Here is a 21,812-nt window from a genome sequence, read left to right on the forward strand (position 1 = left end):
TTCAAAACTTCATTTCACTTAATGGGTTTCATTCACCAGAACACTTAAGGTGATCCCATTTGTTAATAATGAATTATTTGGACATATTATTCAATATTGATAAAAACAATATAAATAAGGATGAAATATCATATATCATAAAATCATCAAGTCAAACATAAAACTGGTGTCTAACACTCATAAATACATAATGTAATACAAAAGAAAACTCAAAGCCATTCTCCAATGTGCTTGAGACCCTTAGCCCTAATGTGACTCTCATGCTTGGTCCTAGGCATAGGTTTGGTTAATGGATCTGCAATGTTGTCATCAGTATGCACCTTACACATCCTAATATCACCCATAGTGATGATGTGTCAAATAAGGTGATACTTTCTCATAACGTTTCTGGATTTGGAGCTCGAACTCGGTTCCTTTGCCTGAGCTATGGCACCATTGTTGTCACAATAAATGTTGATAGGCATTGAAATGCTAGGAACAACACTGAGTTCATCTAGGAACTTCCTCATCCAAACGGCCTCCTTTGCTGCTTCACTAGCAGCAATGTACTCAACCTCTGTTGTAGAATCTGCTATAGTACCTTGCTTGGAGCTCTTCCAGCTCACAGCTCCTCCGTTAAGGATAAAGACATAACCCGATTGAGACTCAAAGCCATCTCGGTCAGTCTGAAAGCTTGCATCAGTATAGCCTTGTACGATCAATTTTTCTTCTCCCCCATATACTAAGAAATCATCCTTTGTTCTTCTTAAGTACTTCAGGATATTCTTAGCTGCACTCCAGTGTGCTTCTCCAGGACTTGATTGGTATATGCTACACATGCTCAAAACATATGTAACATCTGGACGTGTACATACCATGGCATACATGATAGATCCTATAGTAGAAGAAAATGGGATCTTGTTCATCTTCTCAAGCTCAGTAGGTGTTTTAGGACACTGCGTCTTGCTGAGATATACACCTTGTTGAATGGGAAAAAATCCCTTCTTGGAATCTTGCATCTTGAATCTATTAAGAATCTTATCAATATAAGTTCCTTGACTTAATCCAAGAAGCCTCTTAGATCTATCTCTATAGATCTTAATTCCAAGTATGTACTCGGCCTTTCCTAAGTCTTTCATTGAGAAACATATCTTCAGCCATTCTTTTGCGGACTCTAGCATCGGAATGTCATTCCCAATAAGTAGTATGTCATCCACATACAAGACTAAGAAGGTTGCCTTACTCCCACTAAACTTCTTGTAAACACAAGGATCCTCTTCGCATCTAATTAATTCAAACTCTTTGATCTTTTCATCAAATCGAAAGTTCCAACTCCTGGATGCTTGCATACCTTCCCAGCATGATTTGGATCTTCAAAACCTTCAGGTTGTGTCATGTACACATCCTCTTCCAAAAAACCATTTAGAAAAGCGGTTTTGACATCCATTTGCCATATCTCATAGTCATAATATGCTGCAATAACTAGGATTATCCTAATAGATCTAATCATGACAAATGGTGAAAATGTCTCGTCATAGTCTATACCATGAATTTGTCTAAAACATTTGGCAACTAGTCTTTCCTTGTAAACAGATGTATTTCCATCCTTGTCATTTTTTAAGTTTGAAAATCCATTTGCTTCCTATGGGTTTTTCTCCATCTGGAAAATCTATCAAGTCCCATACTTGATTTTCAAACATCGAATCCATTTCAGACCTCATGGCGTCAAGCCATTTATTGGAGTCTGGACCCGTCACTGCTTGCTTATAGGTCGAAGGCTCACTATGTTCTAGCATAAGAACATCAAGGCTTATATTTAAGATGAAATCAGCATAACGTCTTGGTTGTACCCTTGGCCTTTCCGATCTACGAGTGGGTTCAACTTGTTCAACAACTAAATCCGGAACATGATCTACAACTGTTTGTAGATCCTCTTGTTCTGGTTCTTGGATGTTCTGAGGCCCTGAGCCTTCAAAAGTAATCATCTCTGCATCGACATCATTCATGTCATTTTGTTGTTGAGTTTGTTGCTCTTCATCGTCTTGAACTGTTTCAAGATGAATATTTCTCCCACTTGACTTATTGGAAAGGAACTCTCTTTCCAAAAAGACACTATCCCTTGCAACAAACACCTTTTGCTGAGTTGGATTGTAGAAGTAATATCCAAAACTTCCTTTTGGATATCCTATAAAAAAGCATTTATCTGATTTTGGGGCAAGCTTCTTTGTTTGTAAACGTTTTACATAAGCTTCACATCCCCATATTTTTAGAAAAGACAACTTTGGAACCTTTCCAGTCCATATCTCATATGGAGTTTTGTTTACAGTTCTTGACGGAGTCCTATTTAGTGTAAGTACAACGGTAGTGAGGGCATATCCCCATAAGGATACCGGAAGATTAACAAAACTCATCATTGATCGGACCATGTCTAACAAAGTCCTGTTTCTCCTTTCAGACACACCATTTAGCTGAGGTGTTCCTGGGGTAGACAACTGTGTGACTATCCCACAGTTTTTCAAATGATGATCAAATTCGTGGCTCAAGTACTCACCACCACGATCAGATCGAAGTGCTTTTATTTTCTTGCCACTTTGAGTCTCTACTTCGTTTTGAAATTCCTTGAACTTTTCAAAGGACTCTGATTTATGTGACATAAGGTAAATATACCCATATGTACTCATGTCATCAGTAAATGTGATGAAGTATCTATAGCCACCTCTAGCTTCAGTGCTCATTGGACCAAATACATCAGTATGTATTACGCCCAGTAGTTCAGTAGCCCTTTCAAACGTTCCTTTGAAAGGTGACCTTGTCATCTTGCCCATCAGACATGATTCACATGTATCAATGAATTCAAAATCCATGTCTTTTAGAAGCCCATCTTTGTGGATCTTCTTCATGCGATTCGCACTAATGTGACCCAATCGACAATGCCATAGGTATGCCTCAATCAAACTATTTAATTTTTGTCTTTTGTTATTTATGTTATACAATTCTGATTTGAGATCCAATACAAAGAGTCCATTACTCATTGGAGCAGTCGTATAGAAAATATCATTCTTAAAAACAGAAATATTTCCATTTTTAATGCTAAATTCAAAACCTTCAGAATGTAATACAACAACCGAAACAAGGTTCTTAGTAATGCAAGGAACATAATAACAATTATTCAGTTCTAATATTAAACCAGAAGGTAAAGATATACTTAAATCTCCTACGGTAAGTGCAACAACACTTGCTCCATTTCCAACGCGCAGGTCTATCTCTCATTTCTTCACTTGTCTTTTATTTCTAAGTCCCTACACATATGAAATAATGTGAGCACCACATGCAGTATCTAATACCCAAGTAGGACCATTATTTAATGTGAGAACATCGGTTGTCATAATCTCAATAACATAAATACCTGAAGTGGAACTCACAGTCCCGTTCTTCTTGTCTTCTAGGTACTTGGGACAATTTCTTTTCTAGTGTCCCTTGGCCTTGCAGTAAAAACAATCATGATCAGCAGCCATCTTTGGCTTCTCACCACCATTGGGTTTGGCAACTTGCTTGCCTTTCCCTTGGTTATTGTTCTTTTTCTTAGCCACCTTCTTAAACCCCTTCCCATTGTTGACATTTAGAACTTCCTTCTTCTTGTCATCAATAATATTGTCTTCAGCATTTTTAAGCATGTTATGGAGCTCATTCAGATCATGCTTTAGACCATTCATATGGTATTGCATTCTAAATGGTGCAAAACCATCATGTAAGGATCTAAGAACAATATCAGTGGCCAACTCTTGGTCATATGGGGTCCCCAGATTTTCCATCCTCTTGAAAAGCCTAGTCAGGCTAATCACATGAGGACTCACTAGTTTTCCCTTCACAAGCTTGTTATCAAGTATATCCTTGTGAGTATCATATCGCTCTATCCTTGCCTGATCCTGAAACTGCGTTTTCAGTTCAGTTATGATAGTATAAGCATCAGAATGCAAAAACCTCTTGCAATTCAGGCTCCATTGCAGCTAACATGAGGCAAGTAACAGGTAATGCTTCAGTTTTCACCCGAGTTGATGTTGCCTTCTCCTCATCTGATGAGGTTCCGGTCACAGTAGGGATAGGGGTAGTTAGGACGTCCTCACGTCCCTCAGACAAGAGAATAATTCTCAGATTCCTTTCCCAATCAAGGAAGTTCGTTTCATTGAGCTTGTTTTTCTCAACAATTGAGCGCAGAGAGAATTTCAAATTATCGTTCGACATATTCTATAGAGTATAATTGGCATACAAATTAGTTTATGTTTTGAAATTTGCAAAATACTTATAATTGAACAATTTAAAATAAGTGAATGCACATTTTATTCAAGTTTTTATAGTCCCTTATGAATAAAATGATTCCAAGATCCCATTATAGACAATCCCCAACATACTTTTGCACTGCCTTAGGTCTTGTGTGTTCAAGGTAAGTAACAATTACTAATTATAACTTTTTATAATTCTTGGTTGATGATCCACATCCAATGTAGGATTCATCCTCATGCCTCAAGATCCAAAACTTTGCCTTTTGGTCTCTTGTTGGGTACAACCGTATCAAGGTTTATGAATCCCCGTATAGATTCATCCTCAGGAGCCTAAGGTTGAAGAGAGACACCTTCGCTTTTGCGAAACCTATCCAACCAAAACCATAAACTTCATGGGTCATGACACGGAAAGACATTGCCCCAATTTTCTTTAGGAACTTAAGTTTTGATTGTCTTTTATTCATTAGTGAAAATTATTATAAATAAAAACAATGCAATGAAAATTGTGATCCTAGTATGACCCCTAAGATGAAAAAAAAATATATAAAGAACTAAACTTCTTTGGTCTCCATGCTTGCACCCTTCATGGATCTCCATCCTTGAACTTCATGGATCTCCATCCTTGAACTTCATGGTTCTTATTTGTATTACATAATTATTTATAATAATCTAATTATCAAAATAAATTACAAAATACATAACGATACATAGATCGTGTTATAAGAAAACATAACGATGCTCAGATCGTATTTCTGGGCCATACTAAAAAAATATTAATCTTTAATAAGTGGGATTTCCTAACTTTTAGAAAATAAATATATCATATTTATTTGATCCAAATATTTATATAATCCAATTAAAATAAATATTTCTTTTATTTTCTTCAAGATAGTTTTACATCTTAATCTATGTAAAATTATATCATCGATATAGATCCGAATCAAAATTAACAGTTAATTTATTGATCCTTTCAATATATGCAACCTTGCGCTCTGATACCACTGTTGGTTAATTAGATGTGCGCAGCAGAATAATTTATAGATCTAATCTAAACATCTAATCATATGATCATGCATAATTGATATAATCATGATATATAGTTTATAGAAATATACCTTTGATGCGTGAACCAGATCAAATCTGGTAGTAATGAATAATCGAGAGCCCCACGTGTTGCTCCTCTACTTGGTCCACACGAGCCCGACTAGATCTCTTTACTTTCGAATGCTAGGACGAAAAAGACAAAGGGGAAGCAATCAAATTGCTAGATTAAAAGATGATTTCTTTCTCTTGGAGTTCTCACCGTAATATAGCAAAATCCGTTTTAAAAGAGGAACAATTCTCTCTATTCACTTCCGTTTTTTTTTGCAAATAAGTGAATCATTTTGTATTAAATAAAATTACATAATTAACCATTAATTATATATTATTTTATTTCACAAATAAATAATATTTCTTATTATTAATAATATCTAATATGTATTAATTATATATTATTTTATTTAACAATCTTAACTCCATAATTAACCATTAATTATATATTATTTTATTTCACAATCTTAACTCCATAATTAACCATTAATTATATATTATTTTATTTCACAAATAAATAATATTTCTTATTATTAATAATATCTAATATGTATTAATTATATATTATTTTATTTCACAAATAAATAATATTTCTTATTATTAATAATATCTAATATGTATTAATAATTAACCATCTTTCTCGTTTATCTAGTCGGTCAACTCTAAGTGTGTGACCTCATAGGATCCGATTATAATAGTTATAGGTTTAACCCCATTAATCGTAGTTGGCTTCTAGCAAAGCACTACGACTCCTAAAATAATCGGATTAAATTATATCTGTTAATTTGTCCTATCCAAGTTTAGTCATTGCACATTAAATTAAAGGACACAATTCCTTCAAAAAGGAGTGAATTAATTATGATGAAGTCTTTTCTCATTCACAAGAATGGAGTCAATACGACTTCTAATCTCGTTAGCTTCTTAGAATAAATGACCGGTTCTACATATGGATGTGAAGTTAGCCTTTCTAAATAGAGTGTTGAAGGAGGAGGTGTACATCGAGCAACCACTCGGGGTATATGAAGAGAGGTGATGAGAAGAAGGTGTTGAGATTGAAAAAATCCCTCTACGGGTTGAAAGATACTCCTCATGCTTGGAATGAAAGAATTGACGAGTATTTCAAGAAAAATGGGTACAAGCAATGTCTGTACAAGCATGCCTTGTACACAATGAAACCAGAAAATGATATGATGGTAGTCGCTCTCTATGTTGACGACTTCATATTCACCGGAAGCAACACATAACTAATTTAGGAGTTTATGGAGGTAATGAATAAGGAGTTCAAAATGACAGATTTAGGTCTGATGAAATATTTTATTGACCTAGTAGTGAAGTAGTCGGATAAAGGGATTTTATATCCCAAGAGAGGTACGCGCTTGAAATTTTAAAGAAGTTTAAAATAGAAGACTGCAACCCGGTTTCTACTTCAATAGAACCAGACACTAAACTTTCAAAGTTTGATGGAGGAGAACGAGTTGATGCTGGGAGATATCGAAACTTAATTGGAAGTTTAAGGTATCTTACAAGCACGAGACCTGACCTAATGTTGAGTGTTGGGATAACAAGCAAATTCATGGAGGATCCAAGCTATACACATTGGAAGGCCTTAAAGAGAATTCTGAAATATGTTCGAGGAACCCTTTCACTTGATCTTTTCTATTTAAAATCAGATGACTATCGATTAGTGGGTTACTCGGATAGTGATTGGTGGTGTGATGTTGATGAACAGAAAAGCACTTCGGGTTATGTATTCTTACTCGGGAATACGACTTTTATTTGGATATCTAAAAAGCAACCTATTGTAACTTTGTCAACCTGCGAGGCCGAGTTTGTGGCGACCTCTTGGAGCGTATGTCATGTAGTCTAACTTTCAAATTTACTAAGATATTTGAGTGATCCGAGATGAAGGGACTGTCATCCGAGTTGATAACAAGTCGACGATCGAGTTGGAAAAAAACTCGGTTAATCACGGAAGGAGCAAGCACATCGACGTCCGATTTTATTTCATCCGAGAACAAGTCAGAGAAGGAAATGTTGAGCTTGAGCATGTTGAAAGTCGAGCTCAAGCCGCTGATGTTTTCACCAAATCACTACCGACCCCATTGCTGGAGAGTTGTAAAAGGGTGATTGGAATGTGAGATGGGAAAAGTATTTAAGTTTAAAAGGAAATTTATTGAATAAACTTAAATTAATAAACTTTTTGGTTTTTGATGTTTAATATTTCTAGAGTAATCATAATGATTTAGGGGTGAGTGAGATAACCAAAAAAATTGGGAGGGAAACCTATTTAATATGCATAATAATTTATTTTTTCATTTGAAGAGTCAAGTATATTGAAGTTTTCTTATAAAAGTTTGTAAGAATTCATTTGAAATTGATAAAAAGAAATATATTTTGCCCACTTGTTACCAACAATGGATTAAATTTTAACTGAAAAATCTCGATCGAGAGGCTGCCTCATTTTGACCTGAGTACGGCCTACCCTGCAACCGAGAAACTAATTTCGACTGATGGCCTGGTTTTCGAGAAGACCCTCTTCGCCTATTCTGGTTTCTGACCAACGAACCTAAGCCCAGTTGCACCCGCCTGTCACCTGTGTCTGAGCCCTGATTGCACCCGGTTCGGCCCGCAACCGTGTTGTTTGATCTAGGTCTAGTCCAAGCACTAAGGCCCATTATTGTTTTTCCTTGTTTTCATTTTATTTTTCATCTAAACCCTAATCTAAAAATCATTAAATTAAAAATTAAATATTTTATAATAAAATCTAAAAAATTAATTATTTGAAAACTAATTAAAAGAACCTCTACTCGTATTCTTGTTCGGCAAAAGTCTTTACCGATTTGAGAATAATTGGCCATGACTCTAATGGCTATCCCGAGAGTCCGTCGTCATTGACAAGGAGTATTGACTGAAAATTTCTTATGATAAAGTATATGATAAATAAATCGTCTCTTCAAACTCCAATCTCTTCTCATGAAATTTGAATCATTAATGAACAATAAAAAGTGAATGAAATAATATAAAGAAACACAAATAAGGAATTTGTTCTGGTTTGTGAATGGTATTAAGATAAAATTATAGTATACAAGAAAGAGTGCCAAAAATATAATAAAAATAAATGTGTCCCGTCTGAATATTTCAAAATTCAGAATTAAAATGAAAAAATACCAAAATGAGAGTGAGAAACTGTTCATCACGGTGTGTCTAGAGTGAGGAATCTTTCATAATTACCCTAAAATTTTATTATTAACTTTTAATTTTATGAAAGGAAAAAGTCTTTGGATAGGCATACACTCATTTAAACAAAAACACTTATCATAAGATGTTGAGTCAAAAATCTTATACATCATATATAAAGTCAAAATGTATGATTCACGTACAAAATAACTTTAACTCTCAAATTTAGGATACTTGAACTATAGTTGCAATGAGAATATTAGTTTTCATTTGACCTCTCTTTATGTGGTCAATTAGGTGTTCTTAATTTGCCTAAATTTTCATCAAATTCTTCTTAGAAAACTTTAAAATGATATTATTTAATCACACTAAGTATAAAACTTAATTTTAAAAGTTTTATCAAATTAACAATACAAATATCTCCCAAATTATTTTTGAGGTCTATACAAATTAAAAAATATAAATAAATATATAATCATTTATTAGCATAGTTACAAGACACATGCATTTAACTTTTAGAGAAATTTTTACAACAGTTGCATGAAGTAAAATCTTAAGACTCCCTTTAAGACTTAAACTTTACCTCATCTAGTTTTCGTAACTATTATGAGGAATATGTGCTTATGAGAGATATTTAGAGACACATGCATTGAAATGAATGAATGACATTTGTGTTGCAACTTTTTTTTAGAAATTGACACTCAAACAATACTTCTCATTCATCATATATCACGACACATCACTAAAAATATATCCCTAAGCAGATTTATATTTTTTTTCGTGACAAGCTCACAATTTACCGAGAATTAATATGCAAATCATCCAGAATAATTAACGTTGATAGGACCCCAAATAAGGAAGTCGGAGAATATGGATCATTCTCATTCTAAGAAAAAAGATCAATCCATTAAAGGAAGAAGATAACCTTAATAATGGAATCCCATTATTTTTACCCATTTATTTGCAAGGATATCATTTCATATTAACATATAGAGCAAATATAGGCCACTTTGAAGTAGATCTTAGTTCAGATTCAAGTAAAAACTCGTGAATAAATTTATGAATTTGTGTCTAACTAAGTTCTCTTTTAAATGTGATCTGATGTGATAAAATAAAAAGTATTTTTAAATGGGAACTATGCAACGAATTTCTGATTCAAAATTTTAATGTGTCTCACTAATTTCTAATTCAAATTACTATGCTTTCATACAATTAAAAATGCATTATTCAGCTAACATAAAATAACATATTTACCAACTTTCACAAAAAGATTAGAACATATATAATGGTGGTTGTTCTAGTGATTTAAATGCAGCCTCGGGTACTTAAGGAATGATTATTAAAAATATCTACCTTGTTTTTCTTTACTTTCATAAAAATTTTGTTCACTATGGTACCTCACATATTTATCACTGCTTCGGTATGGTTTGAACAAAGACACGAGCAGTCGGGTTCAGCCAAATACTTCTTAATGCGGCGTCTTTCGCGATGGATCATCTGCTTGATAAGAGGGAGCTTTTGAGACACTTGTCGCCATATTTGATTTACTGTTCCGTTTGGATCGTCGTATTCAAAATAGTGTTTTACCTGAGTAAAATTTTTTACATCATTCCGGTTAGCTCAACAATTGGAATAAAATGATAGGGAAATCAAATTGATTAGTTCAACATACAATATGTGTAATGCATGATGTTTTTATGTTCTTTCTTAATCTAAAACAATGGCTTTGAGCTTTGAGTTTTGAAGAAGCTAGTAAGGAGAAGAAATGGAGAGAAGTCATGGAAGATGAGATTCAAGCCATTGAAAAAAATAATTCATGAGAACTCACTTCTCTTCTAGCGAGTCAAAAGTCCATTGGTGTAAAGTGAATATTTAAAGAGAAAAAGAATGTCAAATGTATTGTGAAAAAATATAAAGGGAGATTAGTCGCCAAAGCGTATGCACAACGACAGGTAGTGGACTATGATGAAGTATTTGTTCCAGTTCCTACTCTAGAAATAATCGGATTTTTTGTTTCACTAGCGGCACAAAGAAACTAGAAAATATTCCAATTGGACGTGAAGTCAGCATTTCTTAATGGTTTTTTTGAAGATGATATTTTTGTGGAGCAACCAAAATGTTATGTGATGAAAGGACAAAAAGGAAAGTATTAATTTGAAGAGGATTTTTTATTGTCTCAAACAAACGTCCCAAGCATCATATAGTCGGATTGATGCTTATTTTCGTGAGAAATGATTTAAAAGATGTCCACATAAGTATGCACTTTATGTGAAAATGGATAAAAATAGAGATTGTTTATTTGTTTACCTCTACGTGGATGATCTTGTTTTTACAGGAAATAATTCGAGTCTTTTTGAAGATTTCAAGAATGATATGGCTTGAGAATTTGAGATGACAAATATTGATTTAATGTCATTTTACCTCAGATTAGAAGAACATATTTTTGTTGGGCAACAAGCATATGTGAAGGAAGTTCTGGATGGATACAGAATATAGAACATATGAGCATTGACTAATGCATCTCAGACACGTGGCATTGATTAATATATCAATGCCATCTCGCATTGAATAATGCATTACATCTCTTCTTTACTCGATAAACTGTGTTGTGTGTTGTGTGTTGTTGTCAATGACTCTTGTATTTTGGCATTGTTGATTTGTATGCATTGGTTTGTTGTGTTTGATATCCTTGTGACTTCCCATCATTTTCTCACCATAATATTTCTAACTATTGTGCATGGTACTTTTCATCTTTTTATATAGTAGGTCAAATAGACTTGAATATTTAAGTTTTTTAATGGGCTGGTCCAATTCTCTATTTGTTAGGGTTATGTATCTATTAGGATTTCAGTGAATCGAGTATTATATAAACTCGTGTCATAACACTAGATTGTTATGTCATTATCTATGTTTTAATTTTATTAATAATATTCTCTCTTTTGGGTGGACGTATTCAAGTTTATCTTGGTGAATCACGTTAAATTAATGTTATTTTTTTTATTATTTACGCCATCTATTGCATTTCATTATAACAAAGCCCAATAAAAGTCAATTCAACTATCATTCTCTAACTATTCACTTTTCAAGTTGTATGAAGCTATTATTTCTCTTCTAATATGAAAGAAATTCTATTAATATGACTACAAATATATTATTAATATTTTATAGGTTGTAAATTATTATTATGGCTACAAACATGACAATGAAGGCCATTAGTTAATCAACCAAAATAAAAATAAAAATAAAAACATCAAAAGAGAAAAAAATGATACTCTAGTTATTCTCGTAACATGAAATCTATATTCTCGAAAGAGGTTAAGTAAACTTGTATATCTACATTATTTTTGAGTTCGACGCTGTGTTATGACTCTGTTTTTCCTTGATTTGTTTCATTCACACGTTCGTTCCTAATCATTCCATTAATGATGTTCATTTGTCTATTGGTCACGTTTTTATTAGTGGTTCTACAACTTACCAAGATAAGGGAACTCATTTTCACAATCCTCCTTTTATCTAAATTTTTATCCAACCATTCATTCCTCTAGAGTTCTGGTTTCACGACAATGAATCACATAGTGGTCTTGTTTCTATAGAGTGTGTAGAATCATGATACAAAGTGATCCTAAACCAGTCTTATTCTCTCGTGTCAAATGAATGTCCAAATCATCATCACGCTCCTCATTTGGAGGAAGATGATATAAGCTATCACTTAAACTAGTGTTTGGTTTGGGAAACAATGAGTTCAATACATGCAACAACAAGGATCACATGTGGATTGTCATGATCATCAATTATAGTGTCATCCTGGTCTCTTCAGCATGACCACTATGATAGGTGTTGTACACTTAAACTCTCAAGTGAAATCTAACTTTGTGTTGTGTTTTAAGAAGTGACCTTCATAAATAGAGAAGTTGTACTTTGACATTGATGTACAACGGATTATTTGTACCATGGACTAGATACTTATCCAAACTATCTTAGCCAAGAACAAAAAGATCCTCTTATATTTCTACCAATGAAACTAGTCATTGAAAAAAGAGACACATGCATGTAATAACTGTTGAGATACTAGGGGATGAAGTATTCCTTAATGCAAGAGCAATAACAACATCAAACAATTGCGGAAACGAAATAAAATAACTAAAGAATACATACACAATATTTATAGTGGTTTGGCCAAAATAGACCTACATCCACTTTGAAACACAAAAGGCTCTCAACTTTATTATCAAGATTATTATAAGAGTATTACAATGATTCTCTCATAATAAAAGCTCACACACAACTCATAAGGAAGAGATTCTCTCAAGACAAAGATTTTAACTTTTCAAAGTGTCTGGTTGTACCTTTAAAAAAGCTTTAACTAAGTCACACTAATATTTTAGCAAAAAATCTCTAAAATATTATCATAATAATTTCCTAGTTATATTACCATAACAAAAGATTATATTTCATTTTGTGTTAATTTTATTTCCTTACATCAAGATTATACGCCCAAAAGATATTCTTTCCTTTTATTAAACATTCTATTTCCTTGCATCATTAATTCAAGAAATCTCAACAAATATCCACCTTTACTTGAATTTCCTTAAATGATCCAAATATATTAATCTATACCCAAATATTCTATCTCCTCTCTCTCTAATCCATAGTTGTCCTAGATGCACTTGTCGGTGTCGGATGACCCATATGCACTTGTTGGTATCGGATAGCCCAAATGCACTCGTCGGTCCTGTATCAGATGTCTAGATGCATTCTCTGATACCGGATGACCCAGATGCACTCGCCGTGTCGGATGGCCCAGATGCACTCGCCGTGTTGGATGGCCCAGATGCACTCACCATGCCAGATGGCCAGATGCACTCGTCGTGCTGGATGACCCAATGTTCCACCGTCTCTCTTATAAATACAAAGTTGTATCCGAGACAACTTAACAACTTTGTTGTTAACCCAAATATTCAAGTCTACTTCTTCAAAATCAGATATTTATCGAAACCGAGGACACCCAAGATGAACATACATCGTCTATTTCCTTAAAATAAAATATTGATCGAAGCCGAGAAGACCTAAGATGAACTTTCATCGTTTACTTTTCAAAATCAGATATGTCGAAAACCGAGGATATTCTAGACAAACATCCATCGTCTACTTCCTCAAAGTTAGATACTAATCGAAAGTCGAGAAAACCTATGACAAACATACCTCGTATAAATAATTAGGTATCTAGAGTCATCTCTTTATTCAAGCTCAAGATTTAACAAAACATTTTCCACTCATCTTAACTTGAACTTTGCACACTCAACCAACTTGAACCACATATTTCTCTAACTGTATTCAATTGTTTTTACCATGCTTCATAGCTTCTTTGAAATAAATCGCGAATGTCCTTCCATTTGAATTAATCGACCCCTCATCTAGCCTCTTTTTCATGACACGGAATCACATTCAAGGTCACATTCATCTTCTCACATCAAATTCCAATTCAATGATCTCATTCGCCTTCGAATTGACTGAACCTCTCATTTAGTCTATTTTGCATGAATAGGAATATCATTCAATGTCTCAATCCTATTTTTAATAAGATGACAAATAAATAATCTCATTAATCTTAACTATGATCTACAATACATGGATAATTATGATAGAATAAAAGAAGCACCCAAGTCATCATCTTTGAATTGACTGAGCCTCCCATCTAGCCCATTTATTCATGACTAAGAATCTCACTCAAGATCTTATTCATCTTTCATATTGAAAGATAATGAAATTATATCTTCTTGGTTCATTTGAGAGTTGATTCATGATGTCTCCACCTAAATTTGTAAGTGTATTATATTATTCTTCCTCTTCAATTGTCTTTCATTTATATTGCGTGTTAACTAACAATATGTCAATCCTTAATCACCTATCAACTCAATGAATCTTGCAATTTGGCCCGAAGGATTGCATTTTCAGTATATTGACAATATTTTCATCAATAATGCCTTTTTGATAATATTTGTTGTGTACCATTCTTTTCTTCATCCATGAACAAAGATACATTTTTACCAAAGTCATCCTCCTCCACAACATTAGAATAAATCTCAATGGTCTCATGACAATTCTCTCTTGGCATTGTGACTTTTTGATGACATGTCTCCACCTCGAATTGTGATTCTTCTTGAATCACTACTTATGTCTTCATTGTGTGTGCTCCAACTTTGTTAAACTTCCCATTCCGACTTAACTTAAAATTATTTCCACCTTCTTCCAGTCAAACTCTATACCTTTTGACTCTCTGAATATCCAATAAAAAATTCTTTGTCTTTGGATCTAGCTTCACTTGCATTACCATGAGTTAAAGTTCTTATACCAATAACTCCTTTCTTACACAATTTTTGCAAGTCTTTGAGGCCAAGCCTCAAATGCCAGAACTTTGATGTATATTGAGTGACCTCGGAGATAATAACTAAACATATTTGTGAGTTACCTTATAGAGAATACACATTTTTTATTTACTCTTTTCATAACAACTTAAATACCTTGTTCACCATCATTGGTCCATCTCTTTCCTTCTAAACATAACATTTTCTATTATGTTTTTTTAGTTTTAGACAGTCTTTTCTGAAGAGTCATTCCTCTTAACACATGAAACACTTCACATTTTTTTTATTCTTCAACATAAACTTAGAACTCTAATTACTTTGCCTTCTTTCTCATGATGTTTTTTTACCTTTTACAAATATGTATTCCCCCATTGTCTTCTTGTCTATAATCTACCCTCTTAGTTTGTTCCCTAGACATCAAATAACTCGTACTTCTTCCACCTTAAACTTGACAGTCATTCATACCAACAAAAACTACAACTTGAACATCTTTTAGAAACCTCCTAAAACTTGTCAAAAACCCTCAAGATCATCCAAACTCTTTATTTTCATCTCCTCTTGAACAACCTCGCTCTGATACCACTTGTTGGGATACCAGAAGATGAAGTATCCCTTAATTCAAGAAAAATAACAATATCAAATAATTACAAAAACAAAATAAAACAACTAAAGAATGCATACACACAATTTATAGTGGTTTGACCAAAACAAACCTACATCCACTTTGAAGCACAAGAATCTCTCAACTTTATTATCAAGATTGTTATAGAAATATTACAATTATTTCTCATAATGAAAGCTCACACACAACTCACAAGGAAGGGATTCTCTCAAGAAAAAGATTTCAGCTTTCTAAAGTATTCGACTGCACCTTTAAATAAACTTTTATTAGGTCAACACTAATATTTTGACAAATAATCTCCAAAATATTATCACAATATTTTCCTATTTATATTATCACAACAAAAAATTATATTTCTTTTTGTGTTAATCTTATTTTCTTAAATCAAGATTATACACCCAGAAGATATTTTTTTTATTGAATATTCTATTTTCTTGCACCATCAATTCTAGACATCTCAACAATAACCTCTCAATCATCCAATCTTGTGTTTCAAACTCATGCCTCATTTTTCAAAAACCACGTCTACACTGTGGGAAATCGTTGTAACAATGTTTCATGCCAACATTGAAGGCAAATTTTCAAGACTTGGGAAAAAACACTACATGCTCTTTTCATGAACCTATAGCCAACGTGCATGCATCCTTACTTGCCCAACAGAGTAAAATTCCAACTAAGCGATATCATAGTTATTTGAAATGTGATTTTGCGGCCAATAAAATGTCCGACGAAATCATCGTTGTATTTGAGCATTCATCCATTGACCTCCCTGACCAATAGGGGGTTCTCCTCTTATAGGGTTTCTTGGCATCTTCCAAAGGTAGTAGGGATGGGGCTTTATAGAGAAGAGAAAGATGTTTTCTAAAAGGGAAGGCGAGCTTACTCTTTCTTCCCCATAATACTTTTGGAGAACCGGTCAAGGATCCTATCATAGAGAACAGAAAGCCAATAAATTCAACTATATTATAGTGACATTGTTCCAACATAATGAAAACTTATATTTGTTTAAAAGAAAACCTAACACAATCAACTAGTTTTGAAATTGAGGCGATATTTGTGTATTCAAAGTCGTGATATTTATTCACTTGAAAACACGACTTATCAATCTAATTTGTTCCATCTATTATGAATTGTGTTTTACTAATTACTTAACAAATTTATAAAAATTGCCTTTAAGGCCTTTTTTACACTTTGATCATAAGTTAAAATTAATTTAATTCAACTTTTAAAATATCTAAATAGTTTTACAAAAAAAAAAAAAAACTATTTCTTTTCTTTTTCAAAATACTCATAAGAAATAGTTATAAGTTATAACATCAAATTTTTCCTAAACTTGACAATGTCTTATTAGACCCAAATAATCTCTCTCTTTATGACAAATAATTTAAGTAAATATAAATAAATACTAAAAAAATTTATTAAAAAAAATATTAATTACATGTTACGTGTATGTGTAAGCTATCATTCTTTTAAAAGCAGCACATAATACACTAATTGAATAGCTCATAATTAAATTGAATCCATATTCAATTACTAAAAAGTAAAAAATTGTTAATTTGTAAAACATATTATATTTTAGAAATTTTAATAAATATTCATAGAATAAAAAAATACTAAAATATTTCTTCAAATAATTTATAAAATTGAGGAAATGTTTAATTTGTATAAATTAATGTTTATTTTCTTAAAAGAATATAACATTTTCAAATAAGTTATAAATATAAAATCAATTAAAATAGAAATACAGGTATAATATATCGGCTCCAAAGAAACCAAATATTAAGCTTGAAATTCCCCCCACACAACACTTTAATTTGGAGGGAAGGTTATGAATGTGGGATATTGCTAATATCTTTTAATATCAAGTCACTTTTTGTACTTCCTAAAAGATATCAAATTACTGCAACTTATAATTTTTTTTACACATTTATTAATTATATCATTTAATTTATTATTAAAATATTAGAATATCATGTATTTATCAATATTATTATTATTATTATTATTATTATTATTATTATTATTATTATAATATAATTAAACTAAATTCTTTTATCCTAAAATTTCACCTTTTCACTTCCTCATTTATGACTTGGCCACCTATATCAACCCTAATTATAACTTGTCATTTTATGAACATAGTTACCTATCATATTTTAACCTGCGATTAAATTAGTTTATCTTCCCGGTATTAGTGTTTTAATAGAATTTCTAATATTTTCACCAAAAAGAGCCTAAAATGAATTCACATAAGACAAAAATGAAGCTTCAATTAGCCTTAATAATCTCTTCAAATGTTTTCTCCAAGTTTTGGACTATATCATGGAAAGTTGTATAGTGGTTCTAATCATATCAAACCTTAATAGGAATTAACTAGCTAATCTTTGAGTATTGAATATCTTATTATGGCACTTTAATTCCATCATGTTGCATTGGTGGAAACAAACAAAAAAGAAATCAATAGTAATAACAAGAATAAGTGTTGTAAGATGAAATACCTTTTTCATCTCCTTTTGAAACTCCACAATCCTTTCTGAGCTGACTTCATTTCTAAGAAAGTTAACCAAGAAACCTGGTTTCAGAGCTGTATTTGTATCCACAAATATAGCAATTTTCCTGTAATTTATGATATCTTCGAAGGGCAGCTCAATGTAGTCACTAACTATAATTGGAATACAAAGACTCACAATTGCATCAAAAAGTCGACAGGCCGATGGAGTATCACCAGCAGGATGTAAGCAAAACTTCGATGTATGCATACCCTGTGAAGCTATTCGTCGACTTTCAATCGATTGTACACCATGCTTTATAATCACGTCATCTTCTTTTTCAAGAATCTGAAAAAGCATATCGCGAATTTTCCCACCCTATAACAACAAAAAACATCAAGAACTTCAATTAGTAACTACTAGTGCATGTATATGATGCATCTTGAATGCTAATATTAAGAAATATCAATTATGTAATAAAGACATGAGTTGCTGAGCTATGAGTCTCCACTGTCAACCATGTAACATAAACTAATACCCAAGTTGTAACTAGTTACCTCCTTCCTATAGCGATTCCCCATAAAGAAGATTAGAGACTTTCTCGACTCAACACCAACTTCCCCATCAAAGGTTCTAATACGATGCGAGTAAGGCAATATCACATCTTTCACCAATGAACCCTGGTCCTGACGTAATCTCCAAAAATCAGAAACAAGCAAAATCCCATTCTTAATTCTATCCACAACCTTATTCAAGGCACTAGGATCTTCACATACAAATATATGATCCCATCCATTATTCCTCTTCCAGTAAACCTGCTTTTCAAGCCACTCAACAAGCCCCTCTTGTGTTTCCTCATCACTATACACTGCATGTCCAGAACCAGACTTAATCTGATTCACAACCAAACTCAAAGATGAGAAAAATGGTACATAAAATAAATCTGCCTTTTCTGGATCCAACACCCTCTCTATTGGAGAACCAGAACCATGAACAGAAACAAAACGGTCTGGTCGTTTCAAATCTGCAAACAAGTACCATTCTGCTGAGTACTGATTTCCTGGATACTTTGGCAATGCTGAAGACCCATGAACATTCACAGGCCCCTGGTGGCGAACGGCTGAGTAACTTTCGATAACCCCATATGTGAATCTTCTCGGAAGATCGTACATATAGACCTTAACTGGGGACTTAATAATAATAATCTTTTTTGGTTTGTTCTTCATTGAAAGAGTGGAATCTAGATTGCCCGGATTTGGATAGTAGAATGCATTAAAGGAGGCATAACAAGCAACGATAAAAAGCAATGCTGTCAATACAGGTTTCAGGATTGATTTACGGCCCATTTTGGAACATAGGAGGATCATAAACTTGACATTGACATTGGAAGAAGAAGTGGATTACAACTTCTGTTGGAAGTGAGTAGTATTGTATGGATTTAAGATTTAAAACCTCCACATTGATAGAGCTCAGCAGATCTAAAGCTGAATCAAACATAGATTGAACGGGCAACTGCATATTGAAAAAATATTGAATATTTTAGATTGCCACCATAATCAACCACCAAGTTGCATCAATCTCAATAGCAATATTTAAACATATTTTCAAATCAGAACATCCATGCCATGCCATATAAGCAATTTTAGGAGATACAACAAATTGACAACAAAAAACACATTATATTTCATATATGCTCTCATGTAAAGGACAAAATTAGGATGAGTTATCATGAATCAATGATAAAATCAGAGCGTACAATTATAATTTCATATGACCTGGAATCAGAGGACTGGCGGATTTTCTGTTGGAGATCTTTGTGAGTGTTCGTTCTGGGGTTAGGAAGCAGGAGGAGGATCTGGGCGCACTTTCATTCGATCGAGCAAATAGGAAACCTAGACATTTGCAATTATGGAGATTTCAGTTGCCGCCATTGCAGGGGAAGTTATTCAGTAGGAGGAAAGAATGACAGTTTATTTTATTGTCTTATGAATAAGCGGGAGAGTAGGTTGTATCATTTCTCTATTAATTGTTTATTTATTTCTATATTATTATTTTTTTAAATATATTAATATATTTTATATTATTTATTTATTTATTTAGGTATTTTTAAAATGAATAAATAATACTAAAATAAATCAAATTAAGTAATCTCTAATTTAAAATCTTATATTATATTTGGTAAATATACATACCAAGTTATAAATTATTAAAAAAATTAGTTCCAAATATTATAATAAAATATTTAATTTATTTTAATAATTATTTATTAATAAATTATATTATTTTATTATAATTCTTTTTTAATTTTTTGACTTTTAAAAAACAATTTATTTATTTATTTAAATATTTTAAAATAAGTAATAATAAAGAGAATAATAAATTGAATTAATACATAAATTATATTATTAATGGGTTGTTTTAGTTAAACTCATTTTCTTTTTCTTTTTACTCTTCCTAGTTATATATTTTTATTTTAGAATATATATAATATATATGTAATGTGTTTATAATTTTAAAATAATATTTATATTTTTTTAAATTAATATATATATATATATAATTTAGAAAACATATTAACATATATATAATTTATAAATATTTTTGAAAATTTTATATTTATGTATATTAGTATATATGATTATATTGGGTCAAATTATTTTGACTAAGGGTCAAATTATTCTGATTAACGGTATTTTGATGATAAACTTGTGTAAAACTCAAATAAGAATGAAACTAAGCCGTCTAATTATTTTTGTGCAGGTGCATCAAAACGTGCTAAGTTAGACTTAGCTTGAATTAGGTTAATTAGACGTGTTGATTATTAGACGTACGTAGTTAGACGTGCAGTCTAACGGATACGTAGTTAGACGTGCAGTCTAACAAATACGTAGTTAGACGTGCAGTTTAACAGACGTAGTTAGACGTGCAGTCTAATAGATACGTAGTTACACGTGCAGTCTAACAGATGTAGTTAGACGTGCAGTCTAACGGATACGTAGTTAGACGTGCAGTCTAACGGATACGTAGTTAGACGTGCAGTCTAACGAATACGTAGTTAGACATGCAGTCTAATGGATACGCAGTTAGACGTGCAATATAACAGATACACAGTTAGACGTGTAGTCTAACAGACGTAGTTAGACGTGCAGTCTAACAGATACGTAGTTAGACGTGTAGTCTAACAGATACGTAGTTAGATGTGTAGTCTAACAGACGTACTTAGACGTGCAGTCTAACAAACATAGTTAGACGTGCAGTCTAACAGATACGTAGTTAGACGTGTAGTGCAACAGACGTAGTTAGACATGCAGTCTAACAGACGTAGTTAAGCATGCAGTCTAACAAATACATAGTTAGACGTGTAGTCTAACAGACGTAGTTATACGTGCAGTCTAACGAATACGTAGTTAGACATGCAGTTTAACAGATGTAGTTAGACGTGTAGTCTAACATATGTAGTTAGACGTGTAGTCTAACATATGTAGTTAGATGTGCCGTTTAATAGATGAAAGTTAGATGTAGAGAATTTAACTCCTTCAGACTAATCTGAAGGGACATGTAGTTAGATGTGTCATCTAACACCATTAGACTTGGTGGTCTAATGGATCTTGTTATTAGACGGGGGCTTCTAACTTCAGTCTAATGGAGCACGTCTAATGCATCGCTTCAGCAGTTGCTTGAAGTTAGCATCCGTTTACCCACAGATGTAGTTAGATGTGCAGTCTAACAAACGTAGTTAGACGTGCAGTATAACAGATACGTAGTTAGACATGCAGTCTAACAGATGTAGTTAGACGTGCCGTCTTAC

At 32.7% G+C, this 21,812-nt stretch overlaps 2 protein-coding genes across 2 annotated transcripts; both read right to left on the reverse strand.

Moving 5' to 3' along the window:
• Positions 1-209: 209 nt before the first annotated feature.
• On the reverse strand, positions 210-998 carry LOC124939145 (secreted RxLR effector protein 161-like). The gene is made up of 2 exons (XM_047479653.1): positions 373-998; positions 210-330 (listed from the first exon to the last, which is right to left on the reverse strand). The coding sequence occupies exons 1-2, from the start codon at positions 996-998 to the stop codon at positions 210-212; spliced, it is 747 nt and encodes a 248-aa protein (XP_047335609.1).
• Positions 999-9,926: 8,928 nt separating this feature from the next.
• Positions 9,927-19,350, reverse strand: LOC124940692 (probable arabinosyltransferase ARAD1). Its single transcript, XM_047481223.1, has 3 exons — positions 18,562-19,350; positions 18,014-18,382; positions 9,927-10,115 (listed from the first exon to the last, which is right to left on the reverse strand). Exons 1-3 carry the CDS (start codon positions 19,348-19,350, stop codon positions 9,927-9,929), a joined length of 1,347 nt encoding a protein of 448 aa, XP_047337179.1.
• Between the last annotated feature and the right edge of the window lie 2,462 nt (positions 19,351-21,812).

This window comes from Impatiens glandulifera, chromosome 5 (assembly GCF_907164915.1).
Source record: "Impatiens glandulifera chromosome 5, dImpGla2.1, whole genome shotgun sequence".
Lineage (NCBI taxonomy): Eukaryota > Viridiplantae > Streptophyta > Magnoliopsida > Ericales > Balsaminaceae > Impatiens > Impatiens glandulifera.

Excerpts from the sequence above, each read along its gene's own strand:
- LOC124939145 (XM_047479653.1), bottom strand. The coding sequence starts at position 998 with ATGCAAGATTCCAAGAAGGGATTTTTTCCCATTCAACAAGGTGTATAT. Across the intron at positions 331-372 it reads TCCAGAAACGTTATGAGAAA|GATGTGTAAGGTGCATACTG; the intron begins GTATCACCTTAT and ends GGGTGATATTAG.
- LOC124940692 (XM_047481223.1), bottom strand. The coding sequence starts at position 19,350 with ATGGGCCGTAAATCAATCCTGAAACCTGTATTGACAGCATTGCTTTTT. Across the intron at positions 18,383-18,561 it reads GGAATCGCTATAGGAAGGAG|GGTGGGAAAATTCGCGATAT; the intron begins GTAACTAGTTAC and ends TTGTTGTTATAG. Across the intron at positions 10,116-18,013 it reads TTCAAAAGGAGATGAAAAAG|GTAAAACACTATTTTGAATA; the intron begins GTATTTCATCTT and ends AATTTTACTCAG.